At 43.7% G+C, this 25,186-nt stretch overlaps 1 protein-coding gene across 9 annotated transcripts in view; it reads right to left on the bottom strand.

Annotated features, from left to right (window-relative positions):
* Window positions 1–14,281: 14,281 nt before the first annotated feature.
* Window positions 14,282–25,186, bottom strand: part of ARHGAP32 (Rho GTPase activating protein 32) — a 234,682-nt gene continuing 223,777 nt past the window's right edge. For 7 of the 9 annotated variants that reach the window (XM_084783262.1, XM_084783261.1, XM_084783263.1 and 4 more), the window contains 4 exons: window positions 24,612–24,683; window positions 22,663–23,541; window positions 21,007–21,989; window positions 14,282–19,771 (listed from right to left, as the gene is read on the bottom strand). In XM_084783262.1, coding sequence (XP_084639388.1) covers window positions 17,522–19,771; window positions 21,007–21,989; window positions 22,663–23,541; window positions 24,612–24,683 — 4,184 coding nt within the window. In that variant the 3' untranslated portion in view covers window positions 14,282–17,521. The remainder of the gene's footprint in view (window positions 19,772–21,006; window positions 21,990–22,662; window positions 23,542–24,611; window positions 24,684–25,186) is intronic. The other 2 variants (XM_084783258.1, XM_084783260.1) reach the window with 1 other exon arrangement.

The raw sequence follows: 25,186 nt of genomic DNA, 5'->3' as shown, positions 1-25,186 counted from the left end.
CAGGGAAGAAATAAAGAAAGAAATTAAGGACTCCCTGAAATTCAATGAAGATGAAGGAACAACATACCCAAATTTGCGGGATACATAGAAAGCAGTGTTAAGAGGAAAATTCATAGCACTAAGTGCCTTTAGAAAGAAGGTGGAAATATCCCACATAAGCAACTTAACGACACATCTGGAAGCCCTAGGAAAAAGGAAGCAGAAACACCAAAGAGGAGTATATGTCTGGAAATAATCAAATTCAGGGCTGAAATCAATAAATTAGAAACAAAGAGAATAATTCAAAGAATCAACAAAACCATGAGTTGGTTCTTTGAGAAAATCAACAAGATAGACAAACCGTTAGCCAAACTAATGAAAAGGCAGAGAGACACTATTCAAATCAACAAAATCAGAAACAAAAGGGAGACATAACAACAGACACTGAAGAAATACAAAGAACCATAAGATCCTACTTTAAAGGCATATATGCCATAAAATTTGATAATCTAAGGGAAATGGACAATTTTCTTGATTGATTCCACTTGCCAAAATTGAATCAAGATCAGATAAACAAATTAAATAGTCCTATTTCTCCTATAGAAATAGAAGTAATCATTGATAGTCTCCCAATAAAAAAAAAAAGCCCAGGGCCAGATGGTTGCAGCGCAGAATTCTACCAGATCTTCAAAGAAGAGCTAATACCGACACTCTTCAAGCTACTCCAAAAGATAGAAACATATGGAACATTACCAAATTCATTCTATGAGGCCACAGTCACGTTGCTACCTAAACCTCAGAAAGACTCAACAAAAAAAGAGAATTTCAGACCAATTTCTCTTATGAACAATGACGCAAAAATACTCAATAAAATATCTGCAAAATGAATACAAGAATAAATCAAAGATATCATTCACCATGACCAGGTAGGCTTCATTCCAGGCATCCACCAATGTAATCCACCATATAAACAAACTGAAAGAAAAAAAACCACATGATCATCTCCTTAGACGCAGAAAAAGCATTTGACAAAATCCAACACCCATTCATGTTTAAAGTTTTGGAGAGTTCGGGAATACAAGACACATACATCAATATAATAAAAGCTATATACAGCAAGCCAATAACCAACATCAAATTAAATGGAGAGATACTCAAGGAAATTCCTTTAAAACCGGGGACCAGACAAGGCTGCCCACTTTCTCCATATATCTTCAATATAGTTCTTGAAGTTCTAGCCAGAGCAATAAGACATCAAAAGGAGATCAAGGGGATCCAAATGGGAAAGGAAGAAGTCAAATTATCCCTATTTGCAAATGGTATGATAGTGTATATAAGTGACCCCCAAAATTCCACCAGAGAACTCCTACAGCTGATAAATACCTTCAGCAAATTGGCTGGATACAAAATTAACTCTAAAAAGTCCTTCACTTGCTTGGTTAGTTGCTCCTAGATATTTTATATTGCTTGTGGCGATCATGAAGGGTATAGTTTTCCTAATTTCTTCCTCTGCATGATTGTCATTTGTATACAGGAAGGCTACTGACTTTTTAGAGTTAATTAGGAAATCCAAACCCTTTACATTAGCCATAAGCAATATAAAATATCTAGGAGTCACTCTAACCAAGCAAGTGAAGGACTTGTTTGAAAAAAACTTTAAGTCCCTGAAGAAAGAGACTGAAGATGATTTGAGAAGATGGAGGGATCTCCCTTGTTCGTGGATCGGGAGAATCAACATAGTAAAAATGGCCATCTTACCAAAAGCAATTTACAGATTCAATGCAATCCCTATCAAAATACCTATGCAATTTTTTAAAGACATTGAAAGGTCAATTCTTAACTTCATATGGAAAGACAAAACAAAACAAAACAAAACAAAAACAACAACAACAACAAAACAGAATATCTAAAACAATCTTATACAATAAAAGATCCTCCAAGGGTTTCTTGCTTCACATGTAAGCCACACCGAGACTGAAGCCAGCTGTGGAAAAGTTATTGGCAAAAGCAGCCAGGTATCTCCAGGATTAGAATAGGTTACCTTATTTCTCTCCAGGCAACCGCTCTCTCTGCTGCTGAGAGGCAGCCAGCCTCCCACATGGGCAGAGCAGCACCATAGATCTACCACGGCTCTAGCCAAAGTCCAGAGGCCTCTTGTCCCCGTTCCACCTCAGGTCTCTGAGCATTTTTTCTGGCTCCTTAGATCCTCTAAACTCTTATCCCAATCAAAATTTGGTCCCCACCCAGCCTGTGCACTTACTCCCATGGCTGCTGTAGCACACAGTGGTTTGGACATCCCTTCTCCCTTGTCTTGCAGTTCTAAAGTTCACAAGCACAGCATGAGTGATTCCCATGGGCTAGACTCAAGCTGTCAGCATGGCTGCTGGTTCTGGGCAGTCTAGGGGACAACTGATTTTCTTGCCTTTCCAGCAGGGTCCAGATGCTGCCTATATTCCTAATGCATGCAACCTTTCTCCATTCTCAAAGCCAATGAGAGAGTCCTATGTCACTTCTCTAGGACCTGCTGCCGTTTTATGCCCCCTTCTTCAACTCTTCTTCTGGCTCTCTCTTCCACTTTGAATGACTCTCATGATTAGACATTGAAGCCACAGATATATTTCTGTTTTAGATGGAGTACCTTGCAGCTTTACTTCCCCTCTGCTCCATAACTTATGTACTTGAGGATTCTGGGATTACAGTATGCACATCTTTGGAGAAACATTGTTCTTCCTCCATTAGCTACTTAACCTTGCCTTTAACATGTCTTCCAGTCAGCACATGTGTGTGTCTGTGCATACAAAAACATTTCATTCAAATTTGAGTTGCCAACCATGACAGATGTGTGAGGAAAGGTCCAGAAGCAAAAATCACATAGATAAAGGGGCTGGAAAGATGACTCAGTGCTTAAGAGCACTTGTTCTTAACCACTCAAGACTTGAGTTTGGTTCCCAGACACCTGTAACTCCAATTCCAGGGGATCTGACATGCCACTTCTGATCTCAGTCAGCATTAGACACCCACATGGTGCATATAGATGCATGCAGGCAAAGCACTCACACCCAGAGAATGAAATAAATATGTACAGTATATATATATATATATATATATATATATATATATATATATATATATGAAAAGAACATAAAGGGAAAGGAGTGGACACTCCTGGAAACAGTAATGCTAGAACCATCTGATATTTCAGTGGTATGTTCTTCGTGAGTCCATTAACAAACTGAAAGACACGGAAACAGAAGAAGGGAGCAAGTTCTGGGCAAGGTGGACATACTTGTAATCCTAGCATGAGGAAGCTGATGCAGGAGGACTTTTGAGCTCCATGTCAGCCATCCTGTCTTAAATAAAACAAAAAGTAGGGAAAAACAAGAAAGGAACACTCAAAGAACAAGAAGTAACCTTTAGAAATAAAAATATAGAGATGTTTTATATATTTATGTGAATATATATGTATATATGGATTTTTGAAAACAAGACAACTTCCCAGAAATTAAACAAAGTGTCAAAGGTGAATTACTGGAGAGAAAAGAGAAGGTAAGATTCAATCCAAAAAATTACAAAGTCCAAATGATAGGTGTTCATAAAGGTTCCTTTTTCTTTGAGAAGAAATAATCAAATTAAGAGTGTTTTAAACCCCCAGAAGTGGAAAGCCATGGTTGTAAACCGGAAGGAAGACAAGGGTTCCTGGACTACAGGGTTCCTGGCCAGGTGAGCGCAGAGTAACTCATAGCACAGTGCCTCATCATCAAGTCTTACCTCCATGGAGAAGGAAGTCAGATTCCGCACAGCAAAGTTTTACAGAAGGACCAGGAAACCAGACAGCATCAGACTTAACATCTGCTTTGGAGAACAAAAACTGGAGGGAACTGGCTTTCACTCCACATTCTAATGTAAGCCAAACTTTCCAGAAGTGTAAGAGTCAGAAAAAATATCTTCAAACACACAGCTACAGCGTTACTTCCTCGGCACCTTCTCCATGAGAGAGGGGGTGAAACTGACACAGGGGAAGCCATATCAAGGAAGAGGGGGAATGCAGCCTGCCAAGCTTGCATACCGCTCTCATTGAGGCAAGCCTGGATGACTCCTGGCTGCATCTGAGCTGGGAGACAGGCAAGCAGGGCTCTCCGGCTCTCCATCAGCAGCTCCTGAAGAGAGAAGCAGGAGGAAATGAGAATGGATATTATTGACGGAAAATGCACAGAATAGCTGAGGATGAAGTAATTAATAGGCACACTGGAAACATGGAACACTGGTTAAAGAGTTGGTACAGTGACACGATCAGGGAACAGAGATGGGAAAGTTTTGAGAGGCTGAGCTGTGTGTGCGTGCGTGCGTGCGTGTGTGCGTGCATGCATGCTTGTGTGTGTGTAGGGTGAATTATATACGTTGGATCTGGAGTGCCCCGACCCCAAGGTCCATGTGTTAAGGCTGGGCCCTGCGCTATGGGGGCCTGGCATTGGGAAGCTATAGGGGATTGAACCGTGACTCCATTATCACACCTGCTCTGCTTTAGCCCAGCCATGTTGTTATAGGTCCTTGCTAGGATGTGCCACCTCATCATAGGTTCAAAGCAACAGAGCAAGTCAGTCATGAACTGATTCAGATGGAGCTCTAAAACTGTGAGCTAAGACAGACCTGTCCTCTAGGTTAACTGACGGTCTCCAGTACTCATTACAGGAACGGAAAGCTGACCAGGACAGGGACTGTGTGTGGCTGAGCCCTGACTTGGTATCAGCAAACTGTTGTCCTCCACTCCTTATCAGAGACTCACCAAATGTCTAAATGTGAAGCTAAGAACCAGCAGTGTTTAGAAATGGGTTGTAAACACCAGGTACAGTCCCCAAAAGAAAAATCCCACTTCGGGCAGCAGACACTGGGTTAACAAACAGCTGCTGCTGTCTTACTATGGGACTTGTGATCTGATTTGACTTTTAAAACTAATTATCTGCAGCACAGGAAAATTATGTTGCCAGTGGCAGCTGTCCTGGTTTGGAAATGTTCAGTTCCAGGAGCTAATAGTCCAATTTTCACATCCACTGGACACACCGTTCACTTACATGGTCTATGGTGTGCGTATGCATTACCTTAACAAAACTCAGATTGAGGCCTGTTGCCTAGCATAAACATGGAGTGGTGGGTGCTGGGTCCTCCCAAGAGGATCATGGAAAGTCCACCCTCAGGAGAGATAAGTGAGGTCTCTGGGGGATAGGTCTGGTCCTGGAAGGGCTGGAGTCCGGGTAGAGTAGGTTGTTATAAAGTAAGGCTCCCTCTTCCATTTCTTCCCTTTAGTGGACGACCACCTACCTTTCTGCATCCCAACATAAGCTGAGCCCTCATGGTTTCCCAAGATAGCAAATAAATTTCTGTTCTTTATAAATTACCCACCCTCTGGTATTATAGTTCAGTAACTGGGAACAGACTGAGACAACATTCTACCCTTTTCAGAGCATTTTTTCATGGATCTCGTCCTATGTTCCTGGCGGATCTGAGGTCAGTATCCCCTTTTACAGAGCGCTGTGGAAGCTTCAGGAGGTGAGTGAGTTATCTGTCATGGAGTCAGCTCCATTGAGTTCAGTGTGGAGCCGTACAGTAGAATTAGTCACATGATTATGAATAAGGAGCTGTGACTAAAAATAGTTTCCCCGACATGTAGTCTACATTCTTTGTGACTAGAAAGCCTTCCCAGAAATGAATTCTGGAGAAATAGCCTGTGGACAAAGTGTCCTGTGGTCCAATATGATGCACTCTTTCTGAGTACTTGAAAGTGATGGCACGGTATGTATGAATTTTTAAAATTCTGTAGCCATACAAGCAAACTAACTTGTTTAATTATGACCATGCCATCTGCTGGAGGATTGAGGGCACTCTCAGGGATAATAAAGTTCTTTGAAATGAAGTTTGGACAGTGCTGAAGTCCAGGACTGGCAGATAGTAAAAGTAAGCCCTGGAGGGAAAGATCTTCTCCAGGAAAATGGCTCCTAAAGTCATGGAGGACAGAATCGTTCTATTAGTGATGCAGTTTCTGCGGCCCATGAAGAGACTGGTCCATCAGAGCAAGCAGGAAATATGCATCCAGGTTTTCAAACGCTGCCTTCAGGTGGCTTGTCTGGCAGAGCATGTAAAACTAGAGAATCTGGATTCTGGACGTTTTATGCAGTTTTATAATCTATGCCAATATTACAAATTTAAATACATGAAAGAGTCCTTGGAACTCACAGGGTCCCACTTTGCAGTTTCAAGCTGTTTCCAAACAGTGTTTATCAGCAATCACTTCGCATCTCCCAACATTTGGTGCAGGACCATTGCTTTTAAAAATGCTTGTAAAACTGGAGGAATGAAGAGGGCCCAGAAAAGTAGCTGTGGAATCAATCACCTATTGTAAGCCTCTCGGGAATCCAGTAATCAGGACACTTGTGAATAAAAAGTGTGCTGACAGTACCCTCTAGTGGCTTCTTTGAAGTACTACTTTCTATGCAGTAAAAACAGATTGCTGGTGTGTGACCCAGGGCATTTTACTTCGTGTCGAGCTCTCATGGAGCTTACAAAGAGACACAATCAATAACTCAATATATGACTTCTAAGACATGGTATTTAAAGAATTAAGAAGATTGCATGATCAAATAGAGACCTCAAATTGGGCAATCCATGGATGCCCATGCTCTCTGGTGGTGATGGCTCTCTGTGAAGGGGTGGCCTCCCATGCTTGTATCAGGAACCTGAAAGAGGAGATGAATCAGAGGAAGATTCTATGTGCCATATTGAAGAGCTTGGACTTGGTGCATGTGTGTGTGTGTGTGTGTGTGTGTGTGTGTGTGTGTGTGTGTGTGTGTTAGCTCCCAAACAACCTTCAGGAGATATTGATGTAAGTCTAGGGTTCCACACATTACATTAAGACGTGGGAGACATTAAAAGTTTGCTTCAGTTACCCACTTAGTGTTTTAGTGTCTCCTACAACACCCTTCCTGGATGAGCAGCTACCTCTGTGGCCTGTGTGTGCTACTGGTAAGCACTGTGCCACTAAGCAGGTGCCCAGTTTGAAGAGCCACTTCTGGTCCCTCATATGAAGACAGAATCCTTTTGTTCTGGGAGTTGTATAGACATTGTGAATGGCTCTTACGATTATCCCACCTTCTCAAATCTATTTTCCTGTGATGGGGGGTGGTGGTGGTGGTCACAGGGGAGCTGGGTGTGTTGCTAAGGAATTGAGGAAGAGATAGCAAACTTTTCTGGACCACAGTCAGCCACATTCTGTAATTGATTAAGTAGGAATCAGCCCAGAGGGTCAAGATAACCTTTAAATTGTAGTGATAGCACCAGTCACTATCCTGAATCCCTCGTTTGTGATTAGTATAGGAAAATATTTTGAGCCCAATATTGGAAGATTTTCCTGGCTTCATGGAAGCTACCCCTTACGTGCTTAGCTTCTTGGGTCATAAAAGCCTAAGAGTCCATATATCCTTCAGCCTCCTGATAGCTGTATTACTAGAAGGGAACATCCTCCCACCATAATTGCAGTAAAATAAGTGGCCTTGCTACCCGATCCAGGTAACTAAGAAATCTGGGCAGGGCAATCACTTTCAGATATTTCCTGTAGGTCTTGGGAATCATAGAACAAGGAGGTCTTTGGGGTTCAAGGAAATTTATCTTGTAAGGGTCTGTGCAGCACCAATGGCATTCTCTCTAAAAGTCCTGGAGCTCTGTTAAAGTAGATCATTCAGGAGCTAATTAACTCTTATTTTCCTGGCACATGGGCTTTACGTTTGTTGAAACGATCTAAACTTTGGTCTATCCTTTCTCAAGGTTGCTGTGCCTAGAAGAAAAGAGCTCCCTTTCCCTTTTCGCTATCTACATGACCATAGGGAGTGTGTATTGGGAGGGCTTTCTCACCTCCAACCAACCTGTGTTCCTAACTTCCCAGACACTTCATTAGGTTTTTGACTAGCTCTGCCAGTGTTTGGTGACTCTGGAGAATGGACTGTAGAGAATCTCAGCTTGTCTTCCCTTCTAAGAACCACCAGGCAACACCATTAGTCCAGCAGTGCTGATAACACATTAACACAAAATAAACAAGCCAGAGTCATTGTTTCCACGAGGGACAATCTGCTATCTTCCAGCTGCCAGTCTGAAGGACTCTTCAGCATCTTCGTCCTAATGCAGTGGAATGGGCCTGTTCATTCTTCCAACCATAGCACAGATGGTGCTAGACTACTGCTTAAACCACTGGTGCATAACAATAAAAGAAAAAGGAGACAAAATCCATGCCTTCTGAAGAGTCCACATTCCAGAGGAGTAAGCTAATACATAAAATGAGATAATAGCCAGTTAGGGGGGTTGAGAGTGTACCAGAGCATTTTAGACAGGGTGATTGAGGAAGCCATCTTTAAGACAAAGATGAAGTGTAAGAGCAAAACACCCGAATATCTGGGGTTGAGTGCAAAGGCTGAGTGGAAGTAAACTTGACATGTTTATGGAAGAGCAGGGGCCTGTGTGCCTGCAGTGGCAGTGACAGTTCAGAAGGAAGGTTATCAAACTTCTCCTACTCTTAGGAGAGATTTGTGCAGCTTTCTCCCATTTCTCCAGGGTTGGAGCAAGGTGCTATCTTCACTTCCAAAGGCCCCTCTACCTCTACTATGGTCAGACACTTGTAGCTTCAAGGCTAACTTTTTTTTTTAAGAGTATGGATGTTGGCCTTCATGTATGTTTGCACATGTATGAGGTGCTCGAGGAAGCAAGAAGAGAATGCTGGATGCCCTGGCACCAGAGTTAGAAGTGTTTGTTGTGAACCACCACGTGTGTGCTAGGAACTGAACCTAGGTCAGCCAATACTCTTAACTGCTCCAGTAACTGGGTTTGAGCCAGTGCAAAAGTTTTTTGGAAGAGATAAAATCAATCAATCAATCAATCAATCAATCAATCACCAAGAACACTGGTCAAATACACTACCTCTAACCTAGCCTGCCCTCAGTTCCTTTTGTTTAAAGCTGTATTCCTTACACTTGTAGTTTTACTCATTGCTCTCTGCTAGCAGGATGTCAAAGCACCGTTCTGTATGATGATGTATTTCCAGTTATGGAGATCACCAGGAGGATGAGTTGAGTGAATGGTACGGGGGTGACAGTACCATGTGCCGCTCCAAGTTCATGGTCCAGTGTTCTGACCTTGTGCTTCTGTGACGAGGCGAGCTCTCAGGGAACATTCCCAGCTAATGGGAACAAGAGCTATTTACTTTACATTGCTTCTGGACTGTATTTGTGCTTATCTGTGGTCATGTCGAACACAGCATGCTTATGACAGTCAGAGGACAATCTTGGGTACTGATCTTCAGTTTTCACCTTGTTTAGGACAGGGTCTCTGTTGTTTGCAGTTGTTGGCCCATGGCCTTCTGGATAGTCTCCTGTGTCAGTCTTTAATCTTGCCACGGAGGCTCTAGGATCACCGAGGTACTGTATATGGGTTCTCAAGATTCAAAGTTAAGTTCTCACACTTGCACTTTACCCATTTAGCTGTTTCTTACTTGTCTGTTTTGTTTTAACCAGCCCTGAGCTGCATTTTAGTGACTCAGACCATATTCTCCAGCATTGAGCTCCCTTAAACCCTGGCTCAGGAATCACGCTTCCAGTGATGAAGAGCTGTGAGTGGTGAGAGCCTGCACAGGAAATTCTTACCCACCATTGGGATCCAAAGCACAAAATAAACCTGTGTGTGTGTGTGTGTGTGTGTGTGTGTGTGTGTGTGTGTGTGTGTGTGTGTGGCTAAAGATACTGAAAAAGAATTTTTTAAATAAATAGGACCCCATGAACCTTTTTATTGTAATTTGTTCACAATACATCCTGATCGTTTTCTCCTTGCTCTTATCTTCTCATTCCCACCCTCCCTCCCCCTCTTCTGCCCCATTCCCCTCCCCTAGACCTCTGATGGGGAGGGCGCCTCCCCCATCATTTGATCACAGTCTATCAGGTCTCATCTGGGTAGCCTGCATCCCCTTCCCCTGTGTGCACTGCAGGCCATCCTGCCAATTGTCAATGAACTTGACTTACACTACAAATTATTTCTATAAAATAGTTTTAGTTAATGAGGTTGGCTGGTTTAGGGTTGTATAAGAAATGGACGGCCTCTGACATGAACTCCGGTGCCTGAGATTTGATCATTGACAATTGGCAGGATGACCTTCAATACTGAAATTTTGATGCTGTTTTCTATAGCATAAATCTAGCTTATTTAGAGGCAGGGTCCCATTATAGAGCTTTTGCTGGCCTAAAGTTCACTATGTAGACTAACCTGGCCTTGGACTAACTGAAATTTGCCTATTTCTGCTTCACATGTGCTTGGATTATAGGCCTGCACCACCACACCTGGCTCTTCCTTTTTAATGATGTGTGTACATGTTTGTACATATACACCTATCTATGTGGAGGGCAAGAATCAACATTAGATTGATCTTTATCACTTTCCACCTTATTATTTGAGACAACGTCAAATTTGGTTATACTTATTAACCAGGCAATGTCCCAGCATCTTCTTGTCTCCTCCCACCATTAGCCACATGCACAGCTTTTTACACAGGTGCTGGGAAATGCAAACTCAGGTTCTTGTGCTTGGACAGAAAGCACTGAGCTATCCCCACCCCACAGCACCCCCCTGCAGCACAACCCCACAGCACTCCCCCACCCCCAGCACCCCCCCCCTGCAGCACCCCCCCACAGCACACCACTTTATGACTGACACATAATAAATTGTAAGTGAACACAACTGGAATGAACTAAGGCCTTACAAGCAATCATGCAGGCGTAGGATGGCCTTCTTCCCTTTAGGTGCTGTGTGGTGTTGCACTGTTCTGGCAGACTCTGGCTCTTCCTCATTATTTGTTCTCTCACTACACCTTTAAGAGTCATGTGTAACTCAATCCTCACAGAAACCCTTGGTAGATACTACACATTACTATTCCCTTCTAGAGATGAGAAAGTCACAGCTTAGCAAGTGCTATAGAAGCAGCTTTAGAGGTGAGCTAGGTAAGGGCTTGAGAGTTTGTAGCAGCCAGGTTTCAGGTAGCCATCCCTAACCCCTCTTTACCTGGAGCATAACTGAATACATGCTCTGAGTCTCAGCCTCACCTCTAGCTGTCTGTGTGACAATGGGCAAACTGTTGAGTCTTGTGTACCTTGGCTTCATCTATACAACAGTGGCTCAAGAATAAGTGAGCTGTAAGATACTTAATGCTTACCACGGTGTCTGTCACTACTGAACAGCATGCAGTTATTGGTAGCTTTAAACCACTGCCATGTTTTTCGTAATTGGCAAATACACATACAACTAAAAAGTAAGGAAAAAAAAGCAAATTACTTAACAGTTCTTGTAAAAAAAAAAACTTTTAGAAGAAATCAGCACACATTAGCCAGCGCTATTTCAGCTTTCCATACACAGTATCTGAAATAGCTGCTTGGCTAAATAGCAAATATGCACTTCCTAGCCAACCTGAATGCCTCACACCAGAAAAATCTCACTGTATAAGCATATGGAAGGGATTATCAATCAGTCTTTCATTGCTTTGTGGTTTGTTTGTTTTAAAGAGAATTTACAATTTGGTCATTGTCAGAGAAATTATTTAGAAATCTGGCTTGAGTGTTAACAGGCAACTTTCCACTACTGTGACAAAACACCTGAGGCTACTCAATTTATACAGAGGAAAGGTTCGCTCTGACTTGACAGCTTTAGGAAGGTCAACCTATGGCTCACTGGCCTGCTGCTCATGGGCCTGTAGTGTCATAGTACAACATGATGGAAATGTGTGGTAGAAGAGTCACTGGTAGCCAGGTAGCAAAAGGAAGGGGCAGGTATCCTAATACCCTCTTCTCAAGCACATTTCTAAGGAATTTCCTTCATGAGGCTCCACTTCTTCAACCCTCTACCACTAATAACAACAGGCTGGAGACTGGGCCTTTAGAGAACATCTCAGATCTCAACTCTAGCAGTCAGTATTCCCAAAGCAATGGGAAACCAAGGTGTGAGCTCTGATGTGATAGGTAAATGAACTGGGCCCAAGTTCCTGAAGTGAGAAACGACCTGTCAACTATGCTGCCTTCATGAGCGCTCGGCCTTGACACCAGCACCCCACTGTGAGGCCACCAACACTCTAGGTTACAGAGGCTGACTCCAGACCTATGTGGTTAAACTGCTAGTCACTTTAGCTTTCTAGGTGTCTATTATAGATTCCACATTTTGAGAACTACCAGCTGAGACATTTCAAGATTTTTCAAAAACCAGTGTGTGTAAAACATTAGTTGAATAAATCATACTTGGACCAGTACATTGGCATAATATTCTTGCTATTAATTGTGGGCATCAAATGTCCTCTATGGACTAGAACGTTTGTGTTCACGTGTGTGTGCAGGTGTGTAAGCCAGTGGTCAGTGCTGGGTGTTTTCCTAAATCACTCTCCACTGAGACAGTCTCTCACTGACCTGGAACTCAACAATTTAGTTAGAATACATGGCCAATGAACAATAGGATTTTTCTATTGGCAGAAAATCTATTGGCAGGGGAAGTGGAATGTGTCTAACATGCAGCCTCCTCAAACTCCAAACTTCCTACACTTGGCCAGTGACTAAGTCTTTTGCAGATACAGGCATCAGAAAGACATTTCAGATCCCAACTCTCTCACAAGGGATCCCTACGTTACCATTTTGCCAGTGCAATAATTTGGTTTGAAGTATACCAGCCTCATAGTTTGCAGTTTAAAATATGTTCTGTAAGACTTTGTTGCCAAGACTGATATGAGTTTGATCCCTGGACTTCCCAAGATGGAAGCAAAGAACTGACCTCCCCAAAATTGGCCTGTGACGTCAATATCTGTGTTGTGGTGTACACACACACACACACACACACACACACACACACACACACATACACACACACACACACTCTGGGTGGAGATTATAAAACAAATAATTTAAAGGTATTTAAAATGAAAAAATTAAGTTTTGTTCTTTTTCCTAGAGCAACACAGATGACTAAAGTTTCAAACACCAACCATGCTATTTACCATAAAATCCTGGTAAATACACATTTTGGTGAGGTAAGTCATCAATATCAAAGAAACTTGGTAATGAGATGTTGGAATGACACAGACTAAAAACTCCCAGTGTTAATGTTCTGTCTTTTCTGTCATCTTCTCTAGCTTGCTTCCGTGGAAACACTACCAGGTCTGGAGAGTCTGCTGAAGATGTTATCTTTCTGCTTAGTCCAGAGTGTGGTGTTTCAGCATATACAACATGAATGGGTTGCAAGAGGCACCCACACCGTATGAGAAAGTCTCTAATGCTGGAACAAAGGGACAGAGCCCTAATACACTCTCAAGAATAGCCTTTAACGTATAGCCCACAATAGGAAGACCAGTATCTGTTGGCTACTAAGGCCCCCATGACCCCAAATCTTGCTGATAATGAAACAACGGCCTACCAGGCAGCTGCATGACTCACATCCATAGCAAGCCATTTTTCTGAAATGCTGCTTCCACTGTGTGTACCAAAAGCCAGCTTGCCAAAAATAGGATGCTCAAGATGCTTTGTAAGAATCTGAAGGCATGTGTTTCTCATTCAAACTCCCCCGCTGGAGGATTCTGATCAGCAAGTTCACCTTCCTGATGACTGTGTCCTCAGTGTCAGGCAGCAGCGGACAGCAGACCCCTTAGGGAAGCCCCAGGGCACTGCCTGCTCGGACTTTCCAGAGTAGACAGAGAGAAGGCCTGTGCTCTAAGGATGGGTGTAGGAGCTGAGAGAAACCTGGCCAGACAGCACACTGTAGCTCAAATGACACACCGTCTGACCCACCAGGCTGTGCGATATTAAAATCTAGTTCATCATAACTCATACCTAGTCAAAAAGGAAACACATACACAGAAAGTCTGTTTTAACCTGAAATAATTCTGTTGATATTGGAATTGCTTTCAGTGGGACATTTGCTTTAAACCACAAGATATCTCCATCTCAAGTACAAAAATCCCTTCTCCCCACCCACCCACCCCAGCCAAACAAACAAGGAAACAAACAAAACCCCAAACCCACAACTCAGTTTCAAATAAGTTTGGAAGAAATGAGACTGTAAATATTTACATGGGGGTAATAAGTAAATCACAAAACTATTTACAAAAATACACAAGCTTATATGCATTAACAATTTACACCAGTTCACAAAAATATTAAAACATAAAAAACCACTATATAAATTAAAAGAACTCAAAAGTATGATCTAAGACTTCCTAGGATGCTTCTTTCATGCAGGTCATGATTGAAAATCAGGTTTTGCTATCTCAGAATCTAAACTGCAAAACAATCATTTAAAATTTTCTGAACATTAACAGTACTACTAATCAGATAAGGAAAAGACCCTCTGTGCACACCAACATTATCTTGCACACATTAAAATACATCATTCTTGACATTTCCATAACACACAGTACTGACAATCACATGCCTCTAACCATTTGGAAGTGACTTTCTGACATACTTCGGCTTTCTTTATTACTTTCTTGCACTCTCTGCTCAGGTGACACTTTGCCAACATTCTGAATGGGTGCGCTACAGGGCTTGAGCGGAGAGAAACGGACTTTACAGGGCCCTTCTCCATGCACACACCGCTGTTTCAAACCGATAAGCAGCTCCCCCATCTCTGCTCACCTTCGTGGTCCCTCCTCTGCACAGAATTAAGTCTTGGAATTTTTTTTTTAACCTGACCCTACATTTAAAAAAAAAATGTTTCATTATTATAAGAAATGTGTAGGCCCTGCCCTTGGGACTACCCCAGGGACTTCTCCAAACTGAGTGTTTAAAATACATGAATGTATGTATGTTTAAAAAGAAAATGAATTCAGTAAGAAATAAGGCTCAGATTAGATTTGTTAGTAAGAACACGATGCCCCTGGAGCTTTTAGCTGAGCGCCTAGACTGCTATCTAAGAACATCTACTTCAATCCAACCCAACTGTGGAATTTTGCCAAAAAGATAAAATCTGGAGACATGGCTGCAAAAGTACCAGTGGGATGAGATTATGTTTAATGTGTAAGGCAGTTACACTTCCTTGACCATAATGCTCCACGCCAACACTTGAAAACAACATTCAGTTCCTGTGTTTGTGAAGTCACACACAAGGTGGACGACACTGAGGTAACCTGGCTCACAGTGATTTACCATCCAATTTCTGCCCCGAAAAGTATTAAGAGAAACGTGTGGGCAAAGCTGTTCAAATAGCTGAATCCAATGTTAAGGCTGTTGCTACATACAGTAAATAACTTTAGACTTTATCTAAAGTGTGTTTTCGTACTTATCCCAATAAGCTGAATTATTGTTCTATATTTAAAATATTTCCTGACATTTTCAAACCCATAAGATGTTATTAATAAAGACATTGTTCTAAGGAATCAACCTTAGTATTTATAAAAGAGACTTTAGTTTCAGGAGTAAACAATGTGTGTGACAAAGAAATCCACAATTATCAAAAATGGCCTAGACCTCCCAGAACTTCTCTTCAGGCCAGGCCTGAAGTCACTGAAGCCACTTGGCTCACTGTCACACCAGCCTCTATTCCTCTATCCGTGCTGCTAAGAATAGTGTTCAGGGCTGGTGTGGTCTTCAAGAGGAAATGAGTTGCCTCCTTGATGAAAAAGATGACTAGGGCTAAAAAAGAAAATAGTGTCTGCCCACACATCTGTGTGCCAGGTGGAGGTACCCATTGGGTTTCTGGACATTCTGACTACAGATCAGTCGGATCTGAAATTGTAATGGAGATGCCTAAGTTCCCACAGACCTTTGCATGGATTGGAGTGTCCAGGCATCTACTCTGGACTTCACTGTATCCTCTGCTCAATCTGGGAAACAAAGAAAACCTTAGAGACTATCTCCAAATATAAACGTGTTCATGAAAGTTTACTTCTGAATATAAACTCTTAAAATGCAATTATATAACTCATTTACAAAGACTGCCATAAACTTAATCTTTCACAATTTCACAGCAGTAACAGCAGCATGACTTTAGCCTCCTACGAGTTCTTCCTTTGCTCTAAATAAAAGATAACCCCACCCTAAAGAGCCAGAGCAGCAACCACCCAGTAAATGGAATGAAATCTCCTGTGTCTCCTACACAGTATTTAAAGGATAGAAATGTACAGAACTCAAGTATTATGATGTATGGAATGAAATGCCAATCTAACTCATTCTAAACACAGGACTGCCTTACCAGCCTCAAACGTCTAGGGTGGGATGGGCCGAGGACACAGAGGGAAGCTGGGCTAGAGAGGTGCCCTGTCCCAAGCCCAGTTAAGGAATGCAACTTTCAAAAGAAAGTCCTCGGTGTTTAACATGTTTAACATGTCTAGAGAGTTAGAAGGAACTATTCTGAAATGCTGGTGTAAGTGACAAATGCAGTAACACTGTGACCACACAATGAAGTGAGCCAAGCCACGTGACTCCCACAATGCCAGCTGGTGAGATGGGACTGTGTTCTCAGGGACAGCGAACAATGTACAGTTTTCTAACAGGTAATTTGTAGGCATTTTACAAATTCCCAGGGCATCTCCACTCTAGGTTAGAAACAGAGGAAATTGTGTTTATCCAGTCAAACCATGCTGGTCTTTTCTTAATGAGTATCTTGGATTTAGAACCAACAGGGTGACTATTTTACTAGTACTAGCTAGAACTTACTGACATTTCTTGTGGGATGTGCAGATGAGCAGCACACCGAAGCACTAGTCAACTAGAGTTGACTGACAATAAGAACTTCATTTTGTTTCAAAGAAAGCTCCTTAAATTTTAGCTTTTAAAAAGCAGGCCCTTGGGCTTCTGTAACGGTAGGAACGTGACAAGAAGTATAGACAATGAAGAATATGGCTCACGCTGAACTTGCTACTTCACAGTGATATGCTGCTAAATGTTTAAAATCCTAATTCCTTTTCCTTTTAAAGATCATGCTGCTAGCAGTCTAAATGACACAGGTGAAGGATCAGGGAGTTTTTCTCCTCTCATTTAGAATGCTAAAACTCCTTCATGGACAGGGATAGTGAAAGCAGAGCAGAGTGGAGAGAGTCCACCTGGGCAAGCTGCATGGCCCTCTACAGGGAGTGGGAACACAGCAGGAAATACAGAAGCCCACCAGGAAATAGAGGCAAATTGCTCTGAACTAGGTAGCAAGCACTGAGAAGAAAGGTCAAAGTTAAATTCATTGAGTTAAAGGCAGTCCTCAGGGTCTCATGGATCAGCCCTGTACAGCAAGTAGGGTCTGTGGTGAGAATTTCTTTACTAGGCTTTCAGCACAGCACTTTACAATCACCCAGGTCTCTTTAAAGACAAAACAACACAGCCTATAGATGGAGGAGGCGGTAATGATTGGGAGGGGAAAGGTGGTATTTACTTTTATTATGCTTCTTTCATGTGGTCAGGGGTTTTGTAGCATTTTTTTCCTTAAATCTTTTTGGTTATTGAAAAAAAAAATAGAACAGTCCACTGTCCAGCAGAGGCTGCTTCAACTCTATTGCTCCCAGGGCTCATTCTGCATGGATCTGTGTGTCAGGATGCGGCAAGGACAACTCTGTGGGCAGGAAGGCCCCCTGACCCAGTGCTGTGGCGTATGTCCTGCTCTGTGGATGGACAAAGCCAGAGGGCACATAGGCCCCCATGCCTCCCCCTCCAAAGCCTCCTCGCTGGTGCTGGGGCAGAGAGTGGTAATCCTCCAGGTTGTCATACTGGGACACAACAGTCATATTGCTCTGGCGCTTGCTGTGTGTCTGATACTGATAGAGCACGCCAGGGTCCCTCTCCAGGTTCTGAGTGTGATGGAGTTTTAGGCTGTGACTCCTCTCTGGTTTGGGAGGTGGAACCATAGACTGAGTGAAGTGCTCTTCCTCCTTGTAGCAGTCTCTGGAGTGTTTCTCAGGGGCAGGTGGCTGCCTGGCTCGAGGACGGTCCAGATCTTTGGAGAGCCTCACCTCCTTGTGGTTCAGTCTTAGAGGCTCTTGCCCTGACGTGACATATTTCCCAGAGTTATGGTAGCTGACTGGCTCAGAAGTGTCTGGCATCCCTTTAGACCCATAATCTAACTGGCCAGCTCCCTGGGGATAAGGTGGTCCATTTTTTGATTCACATACTTGCCTATGGCTTGCTTCCTGATGCGCCCTGTGCTCTGGGAGGCTACAACCCATGTCATGAAGCTTTCTGTTCCTAAGGCTGCTTTGCTTCTGTGGTAGCGATGGCTTTTCTACCTGTGTGCTGCCATACCCTCCATGATGGTGGGCTCGGTCAAATTCGGGCTCTGGGTGCTTTCTGTAGAAATGGTCATCCCCCTCAGGACTGACTGCCTTGGCTGGGTGCCGCCCCTCTTTCCCCTCTGCCACAGAGAAAAGTCCAGTTTTCCCAGGATCTGATTTACTACGCAGATGGATGACGTAGATCCCTCCCAAGTCATCTTGCACTGCTGGTGTCATGTTGTCATACTGTGACATGATAGGCCCTTTCACCTTTTGCCGAGCTCGACTCTCTCTCCGGATGGACTGCATGCGGTATTTTTCCATGTCCTCAAAGTCCCATGAGGTGTAGGTGTGCTTTACATCAGCAGTGGGGGGCATGTTGACTACATTATGGTCATTACCAGAGAAGTAGCCAGTCATGTTGGCCCGTGGGCGTGGAGGCAAACCAGCATAGTTGTACAAGTTCTTTCCCTGTAGCCTTGGATTATAGAAAGCAAAATCACGATTGGACAGGCGGTGGAGAGGCCGCAGCTGGACCGTGCCGTAGGCATCGACATCACACACAGCCCCGTCAGGACTGTAGTAGGCGCCCGAGGAGCTGGAGTAAGGGCTGTAACGATAGTGGACCCGTCCATTCTCAAAGTAAGGCTGGAGCTGAGTGACATGATAATCTGAGCGGGCCTGGGAGGACTGATATGGCTTATACTGGTAGACGGGTCTTGGGCAGTAGGCTGGTTCATCATCTGGTGGAACTTCTGTCCGTGAAATGGGAACAGAGCGGATCATGGAAGGTGGGGGTGCATGGAGGGACTGTACCCTCCGGATGGTGGGGTAAGGTAGAATGTCTTCAGGGCAACAAGCATTTCTAACTGAGGAGCCCAGAGAAGAGACATACTCAACTCGGCTGCACGGCTTGGGGTGGTGTCCAGACATGTTTCTTCCTGGTGCCACATAGGTGTTATAACGAGGACCCATGGAGGCTGGTGGCTCTGATCTGGCACCATATACTTGGTGTGGCTCCAATTTATTGTGGTGTGGAGGTACACTCTGGGGACGGAACTGGCAGTTTGGAGTCATATTGAAATGCAAACAGTTTTCTGGACCAAAGGGTTCAGTGGTGACATCAGGCCTAGGAAAGGAGGAATAGGCTATCTTCTGAGAAGCATGCTTAGGCTGTGAGACGGGGAGTGGCAAAGGCAACACGTCATCCACTGAGGCTGATGAAGGGACAAAGGAATGGTAATTTGAGCTGCTGTTGGCATCTGCTGTGTTGGAGTGCATGGCAGCAGCCATCTTGCTTTCCACTGTTCTTGCTGGGGGAACTGGGGCAGCAAAGCCGCAGGAATGGCCAGGAAAAGACTCAGCTCGCAGATGGAGTGGTGGGGCCCTGGTGCCTTCCCGTACCTTCTCAGGCAGTCCTGGTTGGAGTGCAGAAACAGCCATAGGACACTGGGCAGCTGCACTGCCATCATTGACAAAGATGGGTGCGGGATCACTGAGGGCTCGAGGCTCAGGTGGCCTCTCTGGAGTTGGAGCTACTCCCTGGACCTGCTGAAAGACAATGATGTTTAGAGCCTGCTGTTTAACACACAGACAAAGACACACAGACACACCCCCCATGCTAACACATTTATAATTTGCAAACCCAGGCTATTTGGGTGGTAGTTTGAACTTTCTCAAGCTCTGCAGTCACACTGAACCTAACCCCATGGCCTGAAAAAGAGTATCTGTGTGGCAACATGGTATGTTATTACCTGTGGAGAAAGGTGCAGTTTCTGCTAATCCATGCTAGGCTTTACATGTGAGGAAAGGTTGCCCACAGTGGTATCTTAATGTGCAAACCCAAACACAGGATTAGACAAACAACAATGCTGGGCTTACAAATAAACATCCTGCCTACTGGTGTAAGCTTTGTCTCAACACCAAGATTTTATTTACTAAAAACAGCTGACTTTACCAGCTGGAGGAAGTTTCAGAGTGACTCAGTTCCACATAGTGAGCAGTTTTAAACCTCCAAATACAGGGAAGAGTCATAGAGTGCCTTGTCTGGGGTGGCAGCAAGTTGGAGCGTACTGCTGCTGCATTCAGCCCATGCTGTTGTGGGTCCACGGACTGTCCTTGACAAGTAGGTGCTACAAACAGCATCCTTCAGGAAGGACTAGAATTTTAACTCCTTTTGGCTTAAGGTTACAACAAAATCTGCAGCCCTTTTATTTTCTAAAAGGAGACATTAGAAAAACACATTGGCACTCTCTATCTTAACATTTCCTTACCAAAGCCAGTATTTAACTATGGAACATTGCTGGACACAGCTGAAAGAAAACATCAAAAATTCCAAGATATTATCACTCCTTATACTTCTGAAAAGCCTGTGAGAAGAACCCTTAAACACTTGGAGAATGAAGTACTTTTAGGGTATAGACGTGAAGGGTTGTCACAGGGTGGTCACATGACTCACCCGCAGTCACAGTGATCAGTGATGGAGGTGGAAAGGAAAACAACCATGGTAGCCCTGATACCTGGGGCTCACTCTGTCTCACTCTGTCAGGGTCTCACTGTGAAGAAACTTGGTGCTTCAGGAAGGAAACACAGCAAGGATGGTTAAGCTGCAGTCACCAGGGGCTGCTCTGTCTTTATTACAAAGCCAACAGCCAGGCAAAAGCAGAGCTCTCCAACTACAAACAGTGGCTACTTTGTGGAAACCTGCCGCTTGAAATGTATCTGACTGAAAAATGACATACCTTTGGAAAAAATATATTACTTCACCGACTTCCTCTCCATCTTACCTTGTGGGAACTATTTAATCCTACACTTGGTGCTTCTTGTACCTGCCCCACAACTGGTGCTTGCTCTGCCGGCCTCTGGGAAGGAGGTGGGGGGAGGGGACGATTAGTTCTGTGCGGGCGCTGAAGGGTGGCAGCCACAAAATCAGCAGCAGTGGTCTGCTCAGCCACGACCCTGCTGGCATCTCTGGTACTTGTTTCAGCTCTTGCTGGAGTTGCCATCACATAAGCCATGGTGGTTGTGCTGGTATTCTCTTCAGGGGACCCAGAAAGAGGGTGGACTTTGTCCCTAGGCAAAGTAGAGGGCATGGGAGGTTTGTCTGTATGTTCTGAGGAATGGTGGGGTTTATCCATACTGGTACCAAGATAAGAGAGGGGCTGATCTCCACTGGAGAAAGGAAGTGGAGACTGGTCCTGCTCCACGAAGGAGACAGTGGACATGCTGGTCTTCCCAGCCTGGTCTTCAGGGAAACTTCCATGATCATCAGACTTCTCTGAGTCTGTTAAGGGAGTTGTAGTGCTTCTAGCCTTTTCTGGGTCCCCAGATAAATGGTTCCGATGTAGCGAATTCCCTATTAAGTCTATTTGGTGGAGTTGCTCCCCAGAGTCAGTTGTGTTGGAGTGGGTGGGTTCTCCCATAGCTGCTGTCTCTGGGAGAGGCTGGTGACAATTTCCGAGTCCATTGATCTGCGGGTGGAACTGCTCTGCTGGCCGGTCCGTTTGGAAATAGATCTTATCTAGAGTAACACTAGAGTAGGAACTAGGCAGTTTCTCTTCAGATGTAAGCACTGCCATGTCTCCAAAACTAGTACACCCAGCCTGGGAAGTCCCTGGTCTCTTCAGTGTCTGAGTTGAGGCTTGCTGTGCAGACTCAGCTAATGCTAGTGCCAACATTCGGGCGACATTTTTCGGAGGCGGTGGTGGTGGGATAAGAGAGACTGAACTGACAGGAACGGGATCCTGAGGGGGGTCATGGGTAACTGCTCCTATTGGGAAATTGGGAAAAAAAATTAGAATCAAAAGGTAGCTTATGTTACCCTACATGGAAAGCCAAACACTCCCCATGTGATCACTAAAAACAGGTGCCTTCCATATTTCAAAATGGCAATCCATGATCTTCTATCCCACATGCAAATGCTGTTGAAAACACATCTGGCTCAAAAGGAAAACTAACATAGTGGCTAAAGATTGCAAACTCCTCTTGAACTGCTACACACTGGGGTGGAGGGGAAGCAGGCCCCCACCGGACTTAGAAAAGGCCACTTAGAGTGCAAGCTCCCAGTGCTTAGACTGTGATAACAGCTCTACACTGACGGAGTAGGCTGGCTCGCTAACATATAAGGCTACAATATGGTATGCATTAGAAGAGAAAACAGAATCAAGAGCTACACAGTTGTGCAAAAATTAGTCATGAGTTCTGACTATCCAAAGAGGTAAGGAGTCTTTTGTGAAGGTCTGAAGCAGGACCATGGGCCCTTTGGGGAGTTTTGTTTGACTTGTTTTAGTTTAGGGCTTTGAGCCCTCAGCACCATTTAGAAAAACATTCTCTTTGATTCTAGCCTAGCTGTGGAGAAGGCTCTCTCTCAAAAGGCACAGATGGCACACAGGATGGAAGACCCCTCTTAACGTAGAGAAGGAATGGAGGAGAACAAACGGTACCTGTCTGACTCTGTCCAGAAGGCACAGCCTTGCTCTGACTGCTCGAGACAGGCCGCTCCTCTTTCCCTGGCAACTCTACGTCTTCAGCTGCCCCCTGCGCCAGGGGCTGTCCTTCAGGCTCACAGCCTTCCTGTGCCTCTCTCTCACTTGTTTTCATTTTTACTATCTGGGTGGGGGATCTATTTATGACATCTCTTTCTTCCATACTTTTGTCCCGAGATGGAGGTGATGCATTCTGACCTACAGTGTTGGAGACAGTACCAATGACTTCTGACACCCGAGGTGGAAGAGTCACTGAAATGGGCTCAGATATGTTCATGGAAGGAGATTTGCTTAGTTTCCGTCCAATCTTCGGAGAGAAAGCATAAACAACCTTTTCTGTAAATGAAGATGGCTTAGAAGACTTGTCCTCAGTTGGGCTCAAGTCCAGGGTGAAGAACGGACTCAGTTTCTCCTGGACTGGAGACACAGGTTCAGAACTTGCAGTACTGCCTGGAGTCTGTGACTGGCTACCACCTGCTTCTACATCCTTCTTACTGGTACTCAGTTTCTCCCTGGTATACCCTAAGGAGTCCAGAAAGGAAGCACCGCTCTCCAGACACTCTGACTCAGCTTTAGGAGGACTACATTGAAATGACATTGGATCAAAATCCAGACTGGCCACTCCTATGTCTGGCGGACTCAAGTCAACATCCTCAGGCGAATGAGGAGACACAAGAGCTGGAATGTGGAGCAGCCCCACTTCCTCTTCACTCTCATTGTCATGGGGCAGATTATCATAGGAATTGCAGCGGTTCCCCAGCATGTCCCCATTGAAAGAGGCAGAGAGAGCATCACTGCTGGATCTGGGTCTTCTAGGTCGGAACAACTTGGAATCTCCTGGAAAAATGGACAACAATGTCAAAGCATGAACGTCACAGGACACACAACACCAGTGATCAGTCACCCATCTAGATAGTGGTCACACTGCATAGGGCAAGAAAAATGCAACTTTTAATTTTTTTCCACAAACTGGCAATTGGTGTACAAACATCAGTCACACTTGTGGTAATAGAACTTCCTATTAAAAATATTAATGAACAGGTACATGTGCCAAAGCAGGGAAGAGTGCACTGGTCTATGACCTGGATGAAAAAAAGGCAAGGGGTTCTTAGACTGTTCTACACACTCAACACTGACTCCTGGTGTGACTTTGGGCATGCTTTTCATCATTTTCTTCATGTTTAAATTTATCACTCGCCTCATATATGACTTGTAAGGTAGAAGTCATCACTTAAAATAGCACTTTGGGTACTAAACAGTAACAAAAGGTTATTTATTATGGGAAAATATTCTTATGGTTCCCAAAACAAAAAGAAACAATGTTCCTTCATAATTAGACAATATTAACATGCATTTAGTAAAGCGCTCCATTCACACACTTAAAATACTTCCACTTTAAAAAAAAAAATGAAACAGGCTTTCCACTTCTCAAGTAAGCCCAAGCATAGCTTAGCACAACACTTGCTTTCATAAAATTTGATTCTCAGTTTCAACTTATGCTGTAACCACACCTCCCTACAATATCTGCCAAATGTTGGTCCCCTTAGGAAGCAGACTCATCTTAAGTTGCCAGCTCCAATTGCTAATGGCCTTTGATCGATGAAGACCACCCACCAATAATTAACAAATAAGTCTCAAAGCTGCTCCCATTTCCAAATCTAAAGAAAATAGTAATACTCACTTTTAAGCACTGAAAAATATGTTTGCTTTCAAACATTTCAGCCATTTTATATAAATAGCATTCATGCCAAAAAATACCACACCATAGTAAAATAACTGAACCGTACTTAATAAACACCAGTACTACTGGAGGTGATATTTCATAGTCTTCTTACTAAGCACATATTCAAAACACTGCTGTGTGCACCTTCTTTTATGCAATCCATCATGGAACATTTTAGTCTTACCATCAACTGCATGGAGAGAAGTAAGAGACTCTTCACTTTTGGCTGAGCGGAGGGTTCCTTCTGCCCTGCCACCTAAACAATAAAAACCAAATAGTATAAAACCCATGATTATTATGGACTATGAAGTTAAAGTGCTTGGTGATTTTCCTAACAATGTTTGTATTTCCAAGTGTGACTAGCAATGCATCTTGACAGTTGTTTTTAGTTTACCATCCTATTATGTAAAGTGCTGTATTATTTTGTTTCCCATGTTAATAAAACAAAACAAACAAAAAACTTGTTCCCAAAGCCTATGAATGTGAGCACAGAAGTGAACTAAAATATTTTTTTCTTGATTGTGTCCTGAAAACCAACTTGTAGCCTTTAAAATTATTTTTATTCATGTGCACGTGTCCCTGTGAGTGTATTCCACATGTGTGCCAGTGCTCTAGAAGGCCAGAAGAGGGTGATGTTTGAGTTACAGGTGCTAGAAACTGAATTTAGTCTTTAGAAATGCTTTCAACCACGGCCATTCCTCCAGCCCCTCTGATGACATTTTCCAGTGGTCCCTATCCTTAACGACGATACTCTTGTAA

Source organism: Acomys minous (genome assembly GCF_964271855.1).
Source record: "Acomys minous genome assembly, chromosome: 5".
Lineage (NCBI taxonomy): Eukaryota > Metazoa > Chordata > Mammalia > Rodentia > Muridae > Acomys > Acomys minous.
The sequence above is the reverse complement of the archived record's forward strand: the minus strand, read 5'-3'. Positions and strand labels throughout refer to the sequence as shown.